The 18,258-nt window shown below is 37.8% G+C and overlaps 1 protein-coding gene across 1 annotated transcript; it reads right to left on the reverse strand.

Moving 5' to 3' along the window:
• Positions 1-14,739: 14,739 nt before the first annotated feature.
• Positions 14,740-16,539, reverse strand: LOC132007442 (DDB1- and CUL4-associated factor 8-like). Its single transcript, XM_059385591.1, has one exon. The coding sequence runs from the start codon at positions 16,522-16,524 to the stop codon at positions 14,740-14,742; it is 1,785 nt and encodes a 594-aa protein (XP_059241574.1). The 5' UTR covers positions 16,525-16,539.
• Positions 16,540-18,258: the final 1,719 nt, after the last annotated feature.

The raw sequence follows: 18,258 nt of genomic DNA on the forward strand, positions 1-18,258 counted from the left end.
TGTAAAAGCCTTTGTAGAGAAGATGGTTAATTCATCTCTGAGAATATCCTGTGATATGACATTTACTTCTGTTTCAGACAATGTACATTCAGTGTTTTCTTGCCCCAGTCTAGTAGTTAAATGTATGAGAGAGCATTAATTCCAAGGACTATAGTTCCTTGCATAAGGACAAACTGGTGTGTTATGTCAGTAAACAGATTTGTTTAGAAAATCAAAGGTACCATTTGCACATTATGGTTATGGCCTTGGGGGAAAAATATTCTTTGGCTATGCAAGATCCTGGGATGAAGTTATTTTTAGAGATATAACTTTCCTTCCTTCCTTCTTTCCTTCCTTCCTTCCTTCCTTCCTTTCTTCCATCCATCCTCCTATCCCTCCTCCCTCCCTTCCTTCCTCTCTCACTCCTTCTTTCCTTCCCTACAGTCCCATTTCTCTGTCTCTTTCTGGGAATCATTAATAACTCCAAAAGAGCATAATATGGGATGACTGAAAGAGAAGAGCAATCCTCATTTTTCTCCCTTCATAATATAGACTCTTCATTGTTTTAAATTCAATGAAGTAATATATTTTGACTATTATAAAAATATCAGAAACAAAAGAATAAAGAGAGTAACTGTTGTAAGAAAAGTTTCAAAATATGGTTTTCTTGATTATAGTACTAGGAAACCAGTGATGTTTAAAGTTATGGTTGGCAGTCAAAATTGAATGTATGAAGGGAAACTTAGGGACAAGAAAAACTTTTATTTTGTATATCATTTTTCCCAGAGATGTTATTTCTGTAAATTTATTCTAAAATAACAATTTCACTGAAGCCTATTTGGAGGGGGAACTTGTATTAAAATTAGGATCTTGCTTAGCAGGTGCCTGGTTGGCTCAGTGGGTTAAGCCACTGCCTTTGGCTCAGGTCATGATCTCAGGGTCCTGGGATCGAGTCCCGCGTCGGGCTCTCTGCTCAGTAGGGAGCCTGCTTCCCTCTCTCTCTCTCTCTCTCTGCCTGCCTCTCTGTCTACTTGTGATCTCTCTCTATGAAAAAAAAAAAATTCTTAAAAAAAAAAAAAAAGATCTTGCTTAGCTATCATTCTTGGGCACCAACTGGACCGTGAATCAAAGGGAGAGGGTACTAACACTTGCTTTTCATAGATTTAGCAGATATTTTCTTTCTACAATTGAAGGTTTTTATAATCGTTAAAACCCTTAGTTATAGTTTATATTTTTCTTTGTATCTACCACAAATTGGCTTGTTTATGACCTAGTTTAATAGTTAAGAGCAGGAACAGATTTCTTCCTATATGAAGTATAGTCATTATTAGAATGACTTCTAATTTTCCTAGGAAATTTTTTAAAATGCAAAATCTAATACACCTAAAATCTCATATTTATTAATTATATGAGAAAAGCAGCTACCCATAATTAGGCCAGAAGTATTTTAAATGAAATTGTGATATTTATTTATCATAAATTCACTCAAAGAAATAATTTTATGAGGGGATGCAAGATTTCCTTAAAATAAGTTTCTATCAATCTTATAAATATTTTTATGTATTTTTGAAAGAATCACTTTTGTGAATGATACTTCTGAAAGTAATTAAGTTCATTATCTTCAGTATTTTGCCAAGAAGCCAAAAAAGAAATTTGGGAGCACAGCATGACCTGGGATGTCTTTTGCCTTGTGTAATGAATGTATGGATGTTTATTACAAAAGGCCATTATTCATAAACAGCAACTGACCTTCTTCCTCATGATCTTCTGAAGTTCTTCAGGGAAGTTCTCTCAGCCTCAAAAACAGAGGATGCAGCCTTGCCAAAGGCTGTAAGACTCAACAGGTTTCCTAACATCTGAACACTGTAACTCTCCAAGAATTTCAATTCTTCTGCATTACCCTCTTCTTTTTTCAAACATCTTCTTAAGGTCTTTAAATAAGGATAATGTCTCAGGGTGAACTCCCACAAACATAGCACCTTATTCATTGTAACTAATCTAGGAGATCAAAGTCCTCCAGAACTTTCTAAACATGGGAGGCCCTCTTCAGCCACTGCAGGTAAGTTTTTTAGGACCCCAAACAAATTCAATACTCTTTCTAACATGTTTCTTGTTTGTATCAATAATAGAGATCTATCTCACTTTATGGACTGGCTTCCACTTGATTCACTCCCCTCATTCTATAATTAAGAGGTGATTATACATTTCATTTTTTACAGATTAAATATCCTCATATAGTTATCTTTTTTAAAAATAGTTTTAGCTTGGGTATCTGGGTGGCTCAGTCAGTTAAATATCCCACTCTTGGTTTTAGTCCAAGTCATGATCTCATGGCTCATGATCTTATGGGTCATGGGAATGAGCCGAACACCTTGGGCTCCACACTCACAGAGGGGCTCCTCCGCCCATGCATGCATGCTCTCTGTCTCTAAAATAAATAAATAAAAGGTAAAAAAAAAAAATAGTTCCAGTTGTTCTTTTGACCATGATGCTATAACTAGTAAAAGGAGTTCCAAACTGATGAAATATCAACAAGTGAATGTTCTCATTTAATTGTCTCATAACTAGTAAATCTAATCTGTTATTGGGCACACTGAAGCCAAATGTTCTATGTAGAGCAAATGTTAACCTATTTTCTCATTCCAGCTCCTACTGCAGTTCCCTAGTTAACAGTAGTTAAGAAGGGTTATGCCTATTTTTGATCATCATGTACCTTAGGTTTATAACCTTTTTCTTCATTAAAAAATCATAAGAAAAAGTTATTCATAAAATTAAAAAATCTAAATCAAGTGAATCACATGTATATCCTGGGCTATTTTGATGAAGGCAATGGTGGGATTTCAGAGTATCTTGATGAGCTCTTGGAGAAGGGCAGTGGCTAGAAGTATGTAGAATTTCACTATTTAAAGTGATAGCATTGTTAATCATGAAACATCTAAAACTCCAGAAGGAGATAAAAATATGAATGGTTACTCCATGAAAGATAAGAAGTCTTCAGCCTTTCATACTAGTTATTCTATGTAAAAAAGGATTTGCAATGATGGTATAGAAAACTAGAGAAATGTTATAATATGGATCTATTGGTCACTTTTAAAATGTTATGGTTAAGAAAATAATATACAAAAATTACCCAGAAAATCTACAATTCTGTTGGAAAATATATGGAGTGCTCATGTTGAAACAAAGTCAGTAAAGGAATACTGGAAGGCATGGGTGACCTAGATCACATGTACAAGGAAGAATACTCCAAATGACTAAAACTAATCCAGTGGTGCTCTGTGCCTCTAAAGTGTTGATAGGGACCAAGGAAAAGCCCTAGAAAAACCAATAAGGTGATTGATTGTTTGACACAGTACAGTAGAAGCTGCTTTTTGAGCTTATATTCTCCCTTGTCTGAGTCCTCATCTCCCAGCTTGAACTAGGGAATTAGAGAACAGGAGAATTTGCCCCATTATGATTTCAGATATTTTGTGTTAAATGAACACCAATGCCTTCTAAGTTTGTTCTACACTTCTGACCACTGACTACCCATTTGGACCCTTCTGCTTTCCCAGGAGGAATTCTATATTTCTCTGTGGCCCTTGATTCCATCCTCAAGAGGATCTTGTGGGCACCTGGGTGGCTCAGTTGATTAAGCATCTGCCTTTGGTTCAGGTCATGATCCCAGGACCCTGGGATCAAGCCCTGCATTGAGCTCCTTGCTCAGCGGGAATCCTGCTTCTCCCCTCCCACTCCCTCTGCTTCTGTTCTCTCTCTCTCTCTCTCTTTGACAGTTAAATAAATACATAAAAATCTTTAAAAAAGAGGATCTTGCCAGCCCATTTTTCTACTTAGCCAAATCCAAAATGAGTTTGTAACATTGAGAGGTATGCTAATAACCATATATTTTTTCACATATGCTTAGTAATCATACCTAAATATATTTACTAAAATTGAGTTCTCATCTATGTTCTTGCTTCTTTATTTATGTATTTTTTTGTTGTTGTTGTTTGCTTGTTTAATGCTTCTTTATCCCGTCATGCTGGCAGTGGCTGAAAAGCATTAGATTAATAAAAAGATGAAAGGGCATAAAAACTATTTTTGAGGGAATTAATGCATAATATGATCCTGAGATAAGCAGTGTCTAAAACTGCCTTCAATGATTCTGTCTTCCTGGTATTATCCTTTGAAAATGGGTTGGGTTTAGTGATTCACTTTAGTGAATAGAATGTAGCAGAGGTACCAGAGATCAGGTTACAGATTGTAGTATATTTTTTGCACCCTCCTGACTCACTTATTTTGTCTGAGGGAAGTCAGCTACCTTGTTGTAAGCTGCCCCATGGAAAGACCCACTTGGCGAGGAATTGTCTGTGACCAATAGCTAGCAAGGACTAAAGGCCAGAGAAGAGCCACATGAGTGGTCTCAGAAGCATTGTTCCTTTCCCACTTGAGCTTTGAGATGACTGGAGTCCTGGCTGACACCTTGATTAAAGCCTTGTGGGATACTTTGAGTTAGATGACCCAGTTAAGTCACGTGCAGAAGATGTGAATATACAGAAGATCCCTAATATACAGAAGATGTGAAATAAAAGTAAGTTGGCTGTTTTAAGCCACTAAATTTTGGGCTAATGTGTTTCACAGTGATGGATAACTAATTTAGATCTCTTTTTTGTAAAAAATAAGACGTGTGCTCTCATAGGCATAAAATGTGTTTTGTAAAAAAATTTAAGAAATTGTTAACACCACTTACCACTGATAACAGAGTATGAAGACATGGGGAATTCATTTTACTTTATACTGTTCTCCATTGTTTGGATATTTGATCATGAAAATTAATTACTTCTTAATTATCATAAGAAAATAACTAAAAGTAGTATTTTTGTTTAGTGTAACTTTTAATTTTGTTTTAATGAGAGAGTCATAACTAACATCACATGCTATCTAAAAAATAATGAAGACACTATATATGAAAACCTATGGGGGGGAGTACCTGGATGGCTCAGTAGGTTCAGCATCCAGCTCTTGATTTCAGCTCAGATCATGATTTCAGGGTCATAAGATCAAGTCCCAGATTGGACTCCAGGCTCAGCCTGGAGTCTGCCTGTCTCTCCCTCTCCCTGCTTGCACACACACTCTCTCTGAAATAAATGCATAAATACATAAATAAATCTTTTAAAAAAACCTATGGGAAGTGGTTGAAATCATACTCAGAAGAAATTTTATAGAGTTAAATGGATTTTATTTAAAAAATCAAAAATGTTTTTTCTCTTTAAGAAGAAAAAAAAAGAAAAACAAACAAAAACCCAAATAAATTGAAACAAAGCATGTATAAGTGCAGAAATTGATGAGGTAGAAGATAAAACATTCAAATACACACCAGTAATCTCACCTACACTAAAACCAAAACATGACATGGTGAAAAGATTGGTAAAATACATAAAAAGTTGGCAAATATAAATAAGAAAAAAAGAGTTGAGGCACAAATATATGACAAGAATGAAAGAAGTCCCATGAGTACAGATTAGAAACATTTTCCTTAATGGAACAAACACAGATGTGCCCCAATATCCCCATCATTCAGCTTTGCTTAGGAGATCCCAGCAAAAGCCAGAAGAAGTGAAGGAGAAATACGAAGTAAAAGTAGTGCAAAATACATTGAAGACTGATTGTTGATGATATGATAGCACATATACACAATCTGAGAGCATCTTTTTAATTAAAACTAGTATGAGAGTTTATCAAAGTGACCATTTACAAAACACTTCTATGTGACTCATATACTCACTTAAGAATAAATAGCTTATTGTCTTGCTGTAATACAGAAATTGCCCTAAAGTGGCTTCTGACTTCAATGGACAGTTTCATCCTTTAATGACAATCCCATTAGAACCCATTCTGTACTTTAAACCTGTCTGGACTTGTTTAGAAATTGAGGGAAGGAACTGTTTCACTGGTTTTTTTTTTTTTTTTTTTTTTTTATCATTCATGCTGAACTATGTCGGAATGGTCATTTTCTCATGTCTGGACTTCTAATACTCATTGCAGAGGTTTATCAAGTTCTGGTCCAACTTTTAGAGGGGTGCTGGTGTGGCTCAATCACTTAGGTCTCTGACTCTTGATTTTTGGCTTAGGTCATGATCTCAGCATCCTTCCCCAGGAGCCCCATGTAAGGCTCCTCATTCAGCAGGGAATCTGCTTGAGGATTTCTCTCTCTCTCCCTCAGCCCCACACCCCACTAGTGCATGAGCTCTTTATCCCTCTCTTAAATAAATAAATAAATCTTTAAAAAATTTTTTTTAAATTAATAAAATGAAAAATAATTAAAAGTAGTAGAACATGGCTCTCCACCGTGGTATTCTGCAGAAGGCTTCTTACTTGATGACTCTAGGAAGGGCCTAGATTTATGTGGCAGTGAAGTTGTAAGCACTCTTTTTATGTACATATGTTGGGATAATCAAGAAAAAATTTTATAAGTATTTTGATAGGAAGTACAAATTTCAGTTTGGATATTTAATCAGGTCAGTTTGACACTGCACAGAAATCATGGATGCCATGGTAATGCCCATTATCTAAATGAGACAAAGGTACCTCTTTTTTCTCCAGTGGGGTGCCACACATCATTTTTTATGTACTTCCAAGCTACATTTGAATTTCAAATAAAATGCCATTAGTGTGATAGCCAAGGAAAAATCTCTTCAGTTACAATTTTATTCAAAAAGTCTAAATTCCTAGAAAAAAATTATATTTCCCTAGGAAGTTTATTTCCCTCTTTTTTGAGAAGATTAGGTTCAGTTGTCTTCTCTTTTTAGAATTATGTAATTCCCTCCACAGGAGTCTAAATTGGTGGACTTACCTCTTATTTTATACGGCAGAGAGTCAAAGCAATAACATCAAGCTCTCCCATTCCTTCCTACCCTCAAACCTGTCAATTTTTTTGACCAAATTCATACCATATGGTCTGATTGTGGGAAAGAGCCTTCCTCCAAAGGTTTCTGCGTAACATCTCCTCCAGGACTTGAAATCCACACTTTCCCACATCATTCATTTATTTCTCATGTTTTATGGTCAATATAAATTTTTCTAATATCCTTCATATTAAAAATAAAGTGTAATGATGATCCCTTAAATATATATCTTATTCCAGCTATCACTCCATTGTTCTTTTCCTCTTCACAGCAAAACTTCTTGAAAGACTTGCCTATTCTCACTATCTTACTTGCTTTCCTCCTGCATACCTTCATCCAACACAAATCTGGCTTCCACTCCACTTCTGTTCTAAAGATGTCCATAAAATTTTACTTACTGCAGAGATAAATTTCTTATTAAATTATCAGTGGTTTAAAGAAAGAAGTTATGCATACATTTTTGTGCAGCTCCTAAATACTAAATACTTTACAGTTAGCTTGGTAAAGTGTCTCTTTAAGAACATTTCTATCTTTTAAGAATTTACAAAATGTTGTCCTTTAAAATTTCATCTTTATTTCAATTTTTACTGTACTTTTATTAGTAGCAACTTACCAGAAGTACATCATCGAACAAAATAGAGAAATAATGAAAGAAAGAACACCTTCAAAAGGTCACAAGTAATGGAAGTTACTCAGCGTGAATTACAATATAAGCAGAGATTTCAAAAATCAAGGGAACCAAATTATTTCTGCTGATATGATAAACATTTCCACAATTATTAGGACTACTAAAGTTAGAGATTTTCCACGGATTTTTTGACATTTTTTTTATTATTTTGAAATAATTTTAGATTTGTGGGAAAAAAAATAGTTCCAAAGTTAATACAGAGAGTTCCCACATAACCCTCACTTAGTTTCCCTTAATGTTAACATCTTACAATACCTTAGTCTATTTGTTAAAACTAAGAAACCACCATTGGTTTGTGACTATTAAGTAAACTGCAGACTCTATTCAGATTTTCTCAACTTTGTCCACTAATATCCTTTTTCTGTTACAGGATCCTGTCTAGGATACCACAGTGCATTTAGTCACCAAGTCTCCTTAGACTCCTGGTTTCTCAGCCTTTTCTTGTTTCCTGTGATCTTGAAATATTTTAAGAGTACTGGCCAAGTGTTTTGTAGAATGTTCCTTAATTGGGGGTTGTCTGATATTTTCCTCACGTATAGACTAAGGTTATGGGTTCTGAGGAGGAATAGCCATGGAGGTGAATGCCCTTCCTGTATCATATTAGAGGCATATGATATTGATGTGACTTTATCATTGGTGATATTAACCAGCATCATGTGTTTGAGTAATGTTTGTAGGATTTATTTACTGTAAAGTTACTCTTTTTTCTCTTTTTATAATCTGTTCTTTTGGATGCAAGATACTTAAAAGCAGGAGGGAAATCAAACTTTACCTCTTTTATGATATTTGGAATTATTCTATAGGGAGATTTATACCTTATGCCAAAATTATTTACTTATTTTTTATATCAGGATGGACTCGTGAATATTTGTCTTATACTTTAGGTCATAATGTAATATCACATTACTATTTTTAAAATCGAACTCTTCTATCTTTGGTCATTGGGAATGCCATTATTTCATGTGTCACTTTGACATACTGTAGCTGTTCAGCGCTACAAGATGCTCCAGGGTTGTCTTGTATATTCCCTGCCCTTGTTTTGGAATCAGACATTTTTCCAAGGATCTCTGGTTCCTTTCTTTGGACAATGTATTAGAAATTAAGATCCAGGTGCAGGTGGTACTCATTACTACAGGGCTGTCAGGGGTCCCAAGGCCTGTCAGTAGAGAGATCTATGAAATACGTATCGGTATAATAACCCACGTATACACACATTTCTATAATTATTTCAGCATTTATCCATCTGCATATATATTATGCTAACCTAAATGTGAATTCATACTGGTATCTCCTAATTTGAATTCAGTTACCACAGAGTACACTTAGCCTTTCCTCCTTGCTTTATCTATAATTGCCCTCTCTTAGAGTAAGAAACCTAGTTCTCACCATCCATTTACTTGCTTATTAAACATGAGCTACATCTGTAAGTAGGTTGAGAATTATTGCTTAACCTGAATCATGAGAAACAAATTTGCCAGCTGGAGTAAAGTTTTTAGGTACAGTTCTTTTTGTCTTTAATTTTGACAAAGTAATTTAGCCAGCTTCTTTTCTCCCACCTGCTTCAGTGAGGTTATGTCATAAATTTGTAATAGTGTTAGACTCATTTGTCGTAGGGTGTATTACATTCCGAGATTTCCTGACATCCTGGTTGAAATTCTTTTAGTTTGTATATGTTAAAGTTTTCTCCTTGTGATGTAAAATTCTGTGAATTTTGACAAATGCATTGAATCATATATCCACCACTCCAGTACCATACAGAGTTGTTCCATCACCCTAAAATTCTAAAGATGTTTTTGGAGAGGAAACTACTATGAGAAAGCATGTGCAAAAAAAAATCCTTCCCCCAAAATATTTGGTTCTATCTGATTATGTTAAAATAAATGTATTTACATATTTTTAAAGATAGAAAAAAATAACAGGTATCTTTACTCACCAATAATTCATACATGCAGGCTTTTTAAAAAATATTTATGGGAGTGATGATCAGTTATCATTTATTAGTCTTAAGAGGGTTAATACCTAAGGCCCAAATCCTGTCTCTTACTGAGAGAGGAACTCACTGTATAAAAGAGAGGCTTTTTATTTGATTGAAGATCTTATGGTTACCTATCATGGGTCTCAGTCCTTCACAGTGTTGGTCATACCTGTCAGTTGAGAAAGAGAATTTCTAGAATGTCTGGGTTGTTAACAGCTGCTTAGCAGAATAATCAAAAGAATCAATCAGCAGACTTGGCTGTAATTTGAATTTGACTCTAGACAGAGATTCATGAGCAATAACCTTTTTAGTAATGATCAGTGTGTAGCACAGGCTAGAAATACTGTCCCTACTCCAGCATGTACTGTTTTTCTATTTTGTATTTCAGTTTTTGTTTTTCTTTGGTACATCATTGTTGTTGTTTTGTTTGTTTTCCTCAGCAGCCTACAATTTAATTTCAGGGGTTTGAGTTGCTAATACATGTATCGTATAGCTGGCAGAAGTCCAAAGTGAGACCATGGCCACCTTAATAGATCAAAGAAGTCTTTTAAATGTCATGAAAGAATCTTGAGATATGGGTTCTCAATTTCTGCTGCCAACCAAACCGAATCACCTTGCACCAAAACAATGACACTATGCACCATTATTAAGTAGGATTAATTTAGTTGTAAATTCTATTTGAGTCCCTACTCCGTATCTTCTTAGCTCAATGACTTTGGAAGGTTAACTTCTCTGAACTTGTTTCCTGTTCTTCATTTTAGTACGCATTTTTTTTCCCAAAGAAAAATTGAGAAATTACACTTGAATATACTTGAGAGCATATGTGTATCTAATTTCCATAGGTGGTTGCTTATATAATGGAGTTAGAGATAAAGAAGCTGCAAAACTAGGAAGGAAAAATAACATTATACTTTGAATAAAGCAGCGGGATAGGAAAATACCTAATCCCCTCAATGAAAACATGAGAAAACCTCTAGTTCTCCCTAGAACACAGCATTAGTGTACTAAGCTCCTCATGAACCTGAACTGTCATACATCCATATCTGAACTTGCACTATCCAGTAAAAGAATATATATTAAGTGCTCCATAAGACTCTGAAAATTAAATATAGAAATCTAAACCTCTCATTTCACTGTCGAAGAGACTGAAGTTGAAATAAATTAAGATAGTGAAGTTCACAGAAGTTGATCACAGGGTGGCTAAGATCCAGTCTATTGTAATTTTATTGCATTATGCTTTTGGCTCATTATGTTTTTGGTAGAATGAGCACTGCTGAAGGTTGCTATCAAGCTAACAAAATTCACCCAAATTTTTTGGCCTGCCATTTAGCAATTAGGCTCCATTAAATTTTTTTATGTCTATTCTTTTCCACACCTGTCTTTTTAAGGAATGGCTGCCAGAAGATGTCTTTTTAAAAGTATAGTTTGGCATCTGTCACAATTTTATGCAGTTAAATTTTGTGCATAATTAGGAGACAATTATAATACTGCATAAAGGCCATGAGGACTTACACAGAACTGTCCTGTAGAAATTCCATATTGAAATGAAAATATTTGGTGTTGAAAATTTAAATTTAAAGGTGCAGTTTTGCCTGCTTATTTGATAGAATTGTTAGCTTTGCCTGCCATCTCATGGAAGGCTGGTAGTGATATTGTATTGCTCTCTTCTATACATCAAATAGGACCAATGTTTGCATAAATTAAAATTTTAAAAATTACTTCCATTTTCTGGGACTTACTTTACCTGCTTGACTTTCACCTATAATCATAACTTTATTTTTCAAATTAATTATCTGAGTCCCTTTTATCTATCTATCTACCTAAACTATTTTATTCAAATCCAACCTCTGTCTTTAGAGGACTTTTACTCCTCCAAATGGCAAATTGTTTAAGTAATCTAGAGACTTAAGTCAGTCCAAAGCAGGTGGGGGTGATTGCACCCAACACAGTTCAAACAAAGAAGCAGAAACACTGAGGGGAGGGTGATACACAGGTAGCAAGTGACTTATATAATAGAGACGTCATATTATGTAATTGTGCTTAAGCAGTCCTCATAAGGTTTTTGTCTGCTTCAGGTGCTGGAGCCTTAAGTCAGTTCAGCATTCAAGAAGAAGAGATGGGTGTGAAATAGGGGGAAACATGGATAGATTTAAATCCATGAGGAGTAGCTGGAACTTACAAGGCCAGACTGGAACCCATGTTGATCTTTCACTGCCTCCAAACCTCCAACTTTGATGAGTAAGTGCCCTGTAGAGGTAATCACTCTTTTATGGAACTGGTGAAGCTAAGATATGGGAGATATGAGGGGAGCTGGTATAGCTCTAGACCCAGCTGCCTCACAGTAAAGTAAGCCAGCAGATCAGTGACCAAGTGCCCCCACCTCTCCTTTCTCAGCATTAAAAAAATATCTAGGGACACCTGGGTGGCTCAGTCGGTTAAGCAGCTGCCTTCGGCTCAGGTCATGATCCCAAGCGTCCTGGGATCGAGTCCCACATCGGGATCCTTGCTCAGTGGGGAGCCTGCTTCTCCCTCTGCCTCTGCCTGCCATTCTGTCTGCCTGTGCTCGCTCTCTTCCCCTCTCTCTCTCTGATAAATAAATAAAAAATCTTAAAAAAAAAGAAATATCTAACTACTGGGACACCTGGGTGGCTCAGTCAGTTATGTGTCTGCCTTTGGCTCAGGTCATGATCCCAGGGTCCTGGGATTGAGTCCCACATCAGCTTCCTTGCTCAGCGGAGAGCCTGCTTCTCCCTCTGTCTGCCACCCCTGGCTTGTGCTCTCCTAATCTCTCTCTGACAAATAAATAAAATCTTTAAAAAATACGCAACTTTTGTAGCAACATGGACAGGACTGGAAGAGATTATGCTGAGTGAAATAAGTCAAGCAGAGAGAGTCAATTATCATATGGTTTCACTTATTTGTGGAGCATAACAAATAGCATGGAGGACAAGGGGGGTTAGGAGAAGGGAGTTGGGGTAAATTGGAAGGGTGGTGAACCATGAGACTATGGACTCTGAACAATCTGAGGGGTTTGAAGTGGCAGGGGCGGGTGGATGGTTGGGGTACCAGGTGGTGGGTATTGGAGAGGGCACGGATTGCATGGAGCACTGGGTGTGGTGAAAAAATAATGAATACTGTTATGCTGAAAATAAATTTAATCTAAAAAAATATATATAAAGCTACTACTTTACCTTTGCCTTCCAAATCTCTCCAATATCTCATGTAGCACAAGAAATCTCAGAACAGGGTCACCTGGATGGCTCGGTTGATTGAACATCAGATTCTTGGTTCTCAGGTCATAATCTCAAGGGTCCTAGGATTGAAACCCGAGGCTGGCTCCGTGCTTAGTGGGGAATCTACTTGAGATTCTCTTTCCCTCTTTCTTTGCCCCTTGCCCCCTACCCCCTCTTCATGCGTTCATGTCCCCATGCACCTGCTTCCTCCCTCTCCAAAATAAAATGAAATAAATCTAAAAAAAAAAAAAAAATCTCAGAACCATGCAGGAAACTCCGAAGAAAGTTTCATTTCACAGTATCATTCCCCCACCCATACATTCAGAACTGCTTCCAAACAGCAGGTGAAAAAAAAAAAAAACCCTGGATAATTAATATGCTCTTGTCATTGTTCTGTCACCCGATGTCATTAGAAATTCCCAAAGTGTTTTTGAATGTTCTGTTGATGTTGCTAGTATACATCTCACCCAGTCATGCAGGGATGCCCCAAACTTGGACTGCTAGTTTATAATTTCATTTTCTTTAAGTCCTGTTTTATACTGCAGTGCTTAGTTCAGACTCACTGGGTTCTTTGGGGGCTTTAGGTTCTTTCCTAACAGCACACCTTGGTAGGGGCTGCCCCAATCTCCCAGATCCCCAAGCAGTCGTTCTGACTTTGAATATCAGTGAACAGGAAATTTGAATGTTATTTTCCATTCCAAAGTCTAATTTCAGTATGTAAATGTCTCAACTTGCTTAAGGGGCCAGCGATAATATCCATTTTAAGGAGTTATTATCAAAGGAAAACAGGGGTTTTGGGGGTAAGGCAAAGCCTCTGCATTCACCTACACAAGTAACAGGTGTAAAACAAAAATGAATATTATTACTGAACACAAATTGAACATCCAGCATGCAAAATTTACACTAAATAAGGCTTAAAACAAAATATTTTTAAAAGCAATTTAACCTCTTATAAGCAAGTGAAGAGAATTTTAAGCAGTGCATGGATGTCTAATGGGAATTTTCTTCCAGTGGTATCAATTATCTGTAAGGATAAGCAACTCTTTATTGCAACAGTAAGTTATTGTTAAATTCAGTTCAAATATATGTTCTCAAATATTAGGAATTCTTATATTCCTGGCTAGTATCTTACAGGAAATGGTTGTCCCAAGAGGTCTTCCTGGAAGGAAATCCTGTGGGAATTCTCGCCATGAAAGTTCAAAAGAATTTAGAGTGCAAAATAAACAATGTCATATGATTAAGTTTAAGTTTTACCAGTCTCTGCTCAAAATAATATTAACACAGGTATTCAGAAAGTGTCAACAATCCCTAATTATTTATTCCAGAAGCATCAATTATTTGTTAGGAATTTATGCACCCTCTCTCCCCTTTTCCTTTTCTGTGAGAGAGTGAGAGTCTGTGTGTGTGTGTACATGGGTGTGTGTGGATGGCCAAGTGTCCGCATTAAAGGAACAAGACCATGGTTTGCTTTATTTTGCTTTACTTTCAAAGAATAAACACATTTCTGAAATTTTCAAGTCAACTGAAGAAATTAACCTTAAACTACTGAAGATGGAAAAAAAAGGTGATAGATTTCAGGGTATCAGAAAGGAGAAGATAGACCTAGTAAGACTATTAATTTTTTTTTTACCAGAACCTTTAGAAGTTAGCTGTAAGAGCTAAGTCATAAGAAAACAAATGAAAAGAGGCAAAAATAAAAAACAAAACACCTTACATATTTTCTTACACAGAGATATAATGGGTAAAGAGAGGAATAAAGAAATCAAGTGAGAGAAAAGGAATGGGAGAGGAAGAATGTGAAGAAAGGGAGAGTAAAGAGATAGAAAAGATGGTTTTTATGGTAGAGAATAGAAAACAAAAACATTTATTAGTTAAAATGAATTTTAAACTTTAAACTTTAAACTTTAAACTTTAAATTTTAAAGTCCAGCCTACTGAAGCGACATCTAGCTGGACCAGGCTTGAGGACGAGGCCGAGGCTTCAGGACGGCAGGCACTGCACCCGGTCTTGGTTCTCGTCTTCCTCAGATGAATTGGAGGTACTGGAAGACGCATCTGATTCTGCATCCACGGCTCCAGCTTCAGGAGCTCCCCAGTGCTGGCGATGACCTCTCTGTGTCAGGTGACGCATGAGGAACCAAAGCATGTGGCTGTCGAACAGGTCAGTGTGGTGTATGCGATCTTCATCTCGTTCCCGCTTGTTTCTCTTGATCATATTCTTTAACCCAATCAGCTCAGTGGTAGCTTTGGCTGTGGGTGCCCAGATCTTGGCATCATGATCTAGGCCACTGGTCGCCAGCACAGGTAGGTAAGGATGGGGGTCAAGGCAGTTTATGGTGCCTCCCTTGTCCCCCTCCATGAACTGAATGATCTGGCGAGATGATTTTTCCCAGAAGAAGATGTGACCACAATCACTGCCGCTCATGATGAACTCACTTCTGGGGCCATAGAAATTGACACCTTTGATTGTGGCATTATTTCTGTGACCCTTGTATCTCTTAACATACTGGGCTCCATCTCCATCAGAGGAGTTGAAGAGATAAATATCTTCATCATTATAACTGGTCAGGAGCTCTGTGCCATCGTGGCTGTACACGAGGCAGGTGATGTTGGCTTTAGAATCACAGTTGACTAGGTGATGGGGACAGAATTTCTTAAGTACCCCATTATTCTCATTCTCATTAATTTTCCTCTGGTCATAAATTCTTACAAACTGATCTCTTCCACCCACTGCAAACTGGTAAGTATTGGCAGGATTCACATGGATGGCATACAGCCCCACCTTCTTCTCCCTCTCTTTGGTTACCACCACTCTGGAAGCCGGCCGGCCTCGTCTGAGGTCAATGGCGAAAACAACTGCATCTTCGCCTGAAGTTAGGAATTGAAAAGGGGAGTCTGGCTCCAGAGCCAACTTATGGGAGGCTCCCCTGTGCTGGGCCACACGCTTGGTATTCTTGCAGTGTGGTAAAGCAGACAGCTCTGCTATGCGAATCTGCCCATCACGGGCACACATGGCCAGGGTGGAATCACCACAATTGGGAAGGAACTTGGCTTGAAAGACATTATTTTTGTGGCCACTCGCAAACTCCAGTACTGGCTGCTGACGCACCCAGTCCCACACTATCACTTTAAGATCATCACTGCTACTGGCCAGCCAGGTGCCACGCTGGTTGAAGTGCACAGTATTGACACAACCATGATGGCCTTCAAGCTCATAGAGCAGGTGGAAACGCTGCACAAAGACTCTTGCGCCACAGGCCTCGTAAACGAAGCGGGCACTGGAACCCAGCTGCCGCTCACGAAGAGCGGAAACAACTTGCCAGCGAGGGCGGGGCAGGGCAGATATTTCGGAGGACACCCACTCCTCCAGGGCCCGATCCTCATCTGATAAATACTGATCACGGTTAGCTTCAGGGCACTGTACCTGAGGGTGTCCTCCTGCCGCTCCTCTCTCCTCCTCCGCTCCTTGCTCCTCCTCGTCCTCTGGGTCGTAAGGGAAGACGGTTTCCTCACAGATGAAGAACTGGTCCGAGTCTTCGGTGCTTTCGAAGTTGACGTTTTCAGCTGAACTTTCTGCGTCTGTGCCTTGACTTTCTGGGGTGGCCTCGCAGAGGATGCCGTCGTCTGCGGTCAAATTCAAGCTTAGCTCCGTGTCTGAAGATGTCTCTCTCGTCTCAGCCGCTTCAGACCGCTCCTCCGGGCTATTGAGCAGGCTTCTTCTTTCTGAGTCTCGTAGGCCATCTGTGCTGCTCCCGTTGTCAGACATCTTAAATGATGCTAGCTGTAGCCGGTGTCGAGTGGGAAAAAGCCCCAAAAGTCCAAGTTAAGGAGTAGGCCCGGCCCGGCTGGGGACAGACCAAGGAGCACTGATCAGGCCTAACGGCAAGTCAGACGCCGAAAGCCAAAGTTGGAACGCGGCTTAACGGGCTATAGCCGTTGAAGTATGGGAGCTGGTGAGGTTCAGAAGACTTTATCCCGTCCAGCATCTCGCGGTATCTCAGGACGGCTCAGACTTTTCCAAGCCCTCCGCCCCACCCCCGCCCCTGTTTTTCACTTCTCAGCCTCTGGACGTTCTGTTCTGTCCTAGACGGGAACATGTTGCACTTTGGAAAATATTCTCAGAGAACTATCAGCAAAAGTGATATTCTTTAGGCAGAACAGTTATCATAAGACTCTCTCAGTGCTTTGCCTGAACGTGATGTACAGTGTGAAAGGAAGAAACAAGCAAACACAATGAAAGATTGCGAAGGTCCCCACAGCGAGCGAGTTTATGATGTACAGAAAATATCTTGAGCAAATCAAACAGGTTGAGGGAAACCTTGACGGCTCTAATGGTAGAAATGTCATAAATAAAATACACATTGCCTAGTTAATTGCATTTTTTATTTAAAAATACTTTTTAGTATGAGTCGATCCCAAATATGGCATTGGACATACCTCTACCAAAAACTACTCATTTTTAAAATCTGAAATGCAAATTTAACTGTGTGTCCTGTATTTTTATTTGTTACATCTGGCAGACTTTCTTAGGGAGAAGAGTAATTTAGTCCTCGATGTAATCAAGGCTGAAATCAACTGGTCAATTTAAAGTGGACCTTGAAATTAGTAACTGTTTCATCAATTTGAGATAGAGGCACAACCTTCTTCTTTTTCCACCAGAGATTCGGTATATTTGGACTTAATTCAATTTAGGATACTTAGGGGACATCAATGCAATTCAATGAAAGAAAAGTTTCTTTTGTGATGTCATAGAACTATCAAAATATTTTAAATATACCCCAGAATATTTCAGAGGCTTCTTAGGGGCCTTTTAGGAAAAGAAAACAGCTCTTCGGAGACAGTTAATTGGCACTGCTGTGTTAAGTTCAGAGCTTCTCCAAGTGAATTATCTGAGGTAATGTCAGTAAATTTTCCAAGGGCTACAGTAAACGACTGACGAAGAATGCCAGAATGAGGAAAACAAGATTTCCCTCAGAGCAATTGCAAGATCAATACAAAATTGATTAAACATAGAAGTATAAAGTCTTCTAAAGAAAGAGAATGTTTCCAAGGAGGTAGTAATGGGAAAGACACATAAAAGAATATTCACAGCAATTTGTAAAGAGTAACACAACAACTTTAAACCCACCTGAAAGCCATCGAGAGTAACATGCATAAATAATTCAGTGTATATTCCTATAATGGAATAATGTACAAAAGTGAGGATTAATGAATTAAATACATCAACATGGATGAATCTTAAAAACTGATCAGTGGAAATACAAGTGAAAGAATAGTTAATAATTTCATTTTTGTGCAGATCTTTACAGTTTTCACATTAATAAAACTATTTTAAAAGGCAAGGAAATAATTGACTTAAGTTTCAGGGTAATTATTACCTTTACTGGGGGGCAGGAAGTTAAAATCTAGTGGAGAGGGAGCTTCAAAAATTCTTGGTAATATTTATGGCTTGCCCCGAATATAGGTATTTTATTAGTCTTTTTATTATTTATTGCCTGGC

Source organism: Mustela nigripes, chromosome X (genome assembly GCF_022355385.1).
Source record: "Mustela nigripes isolate SB6536 chromosome X, MUSNIG.SB6536, whole genome shotgun sequence".
NCBI lineage: Eukaryota > Metazoa > Chordata > Mammalia > Carnivora > Mustelidae > Mustela > Mustela nigripes.

Bases quoted from the DNA above. Each gene is read 5' to 3' on its own strand.
- LOC132007442 (XM_059385591.1), bottom strand. From the start codon at position 16,524: ATGTCTGACAACGGGAGCAGCACAGATGGCCTACGAGACTCAGAAAGA.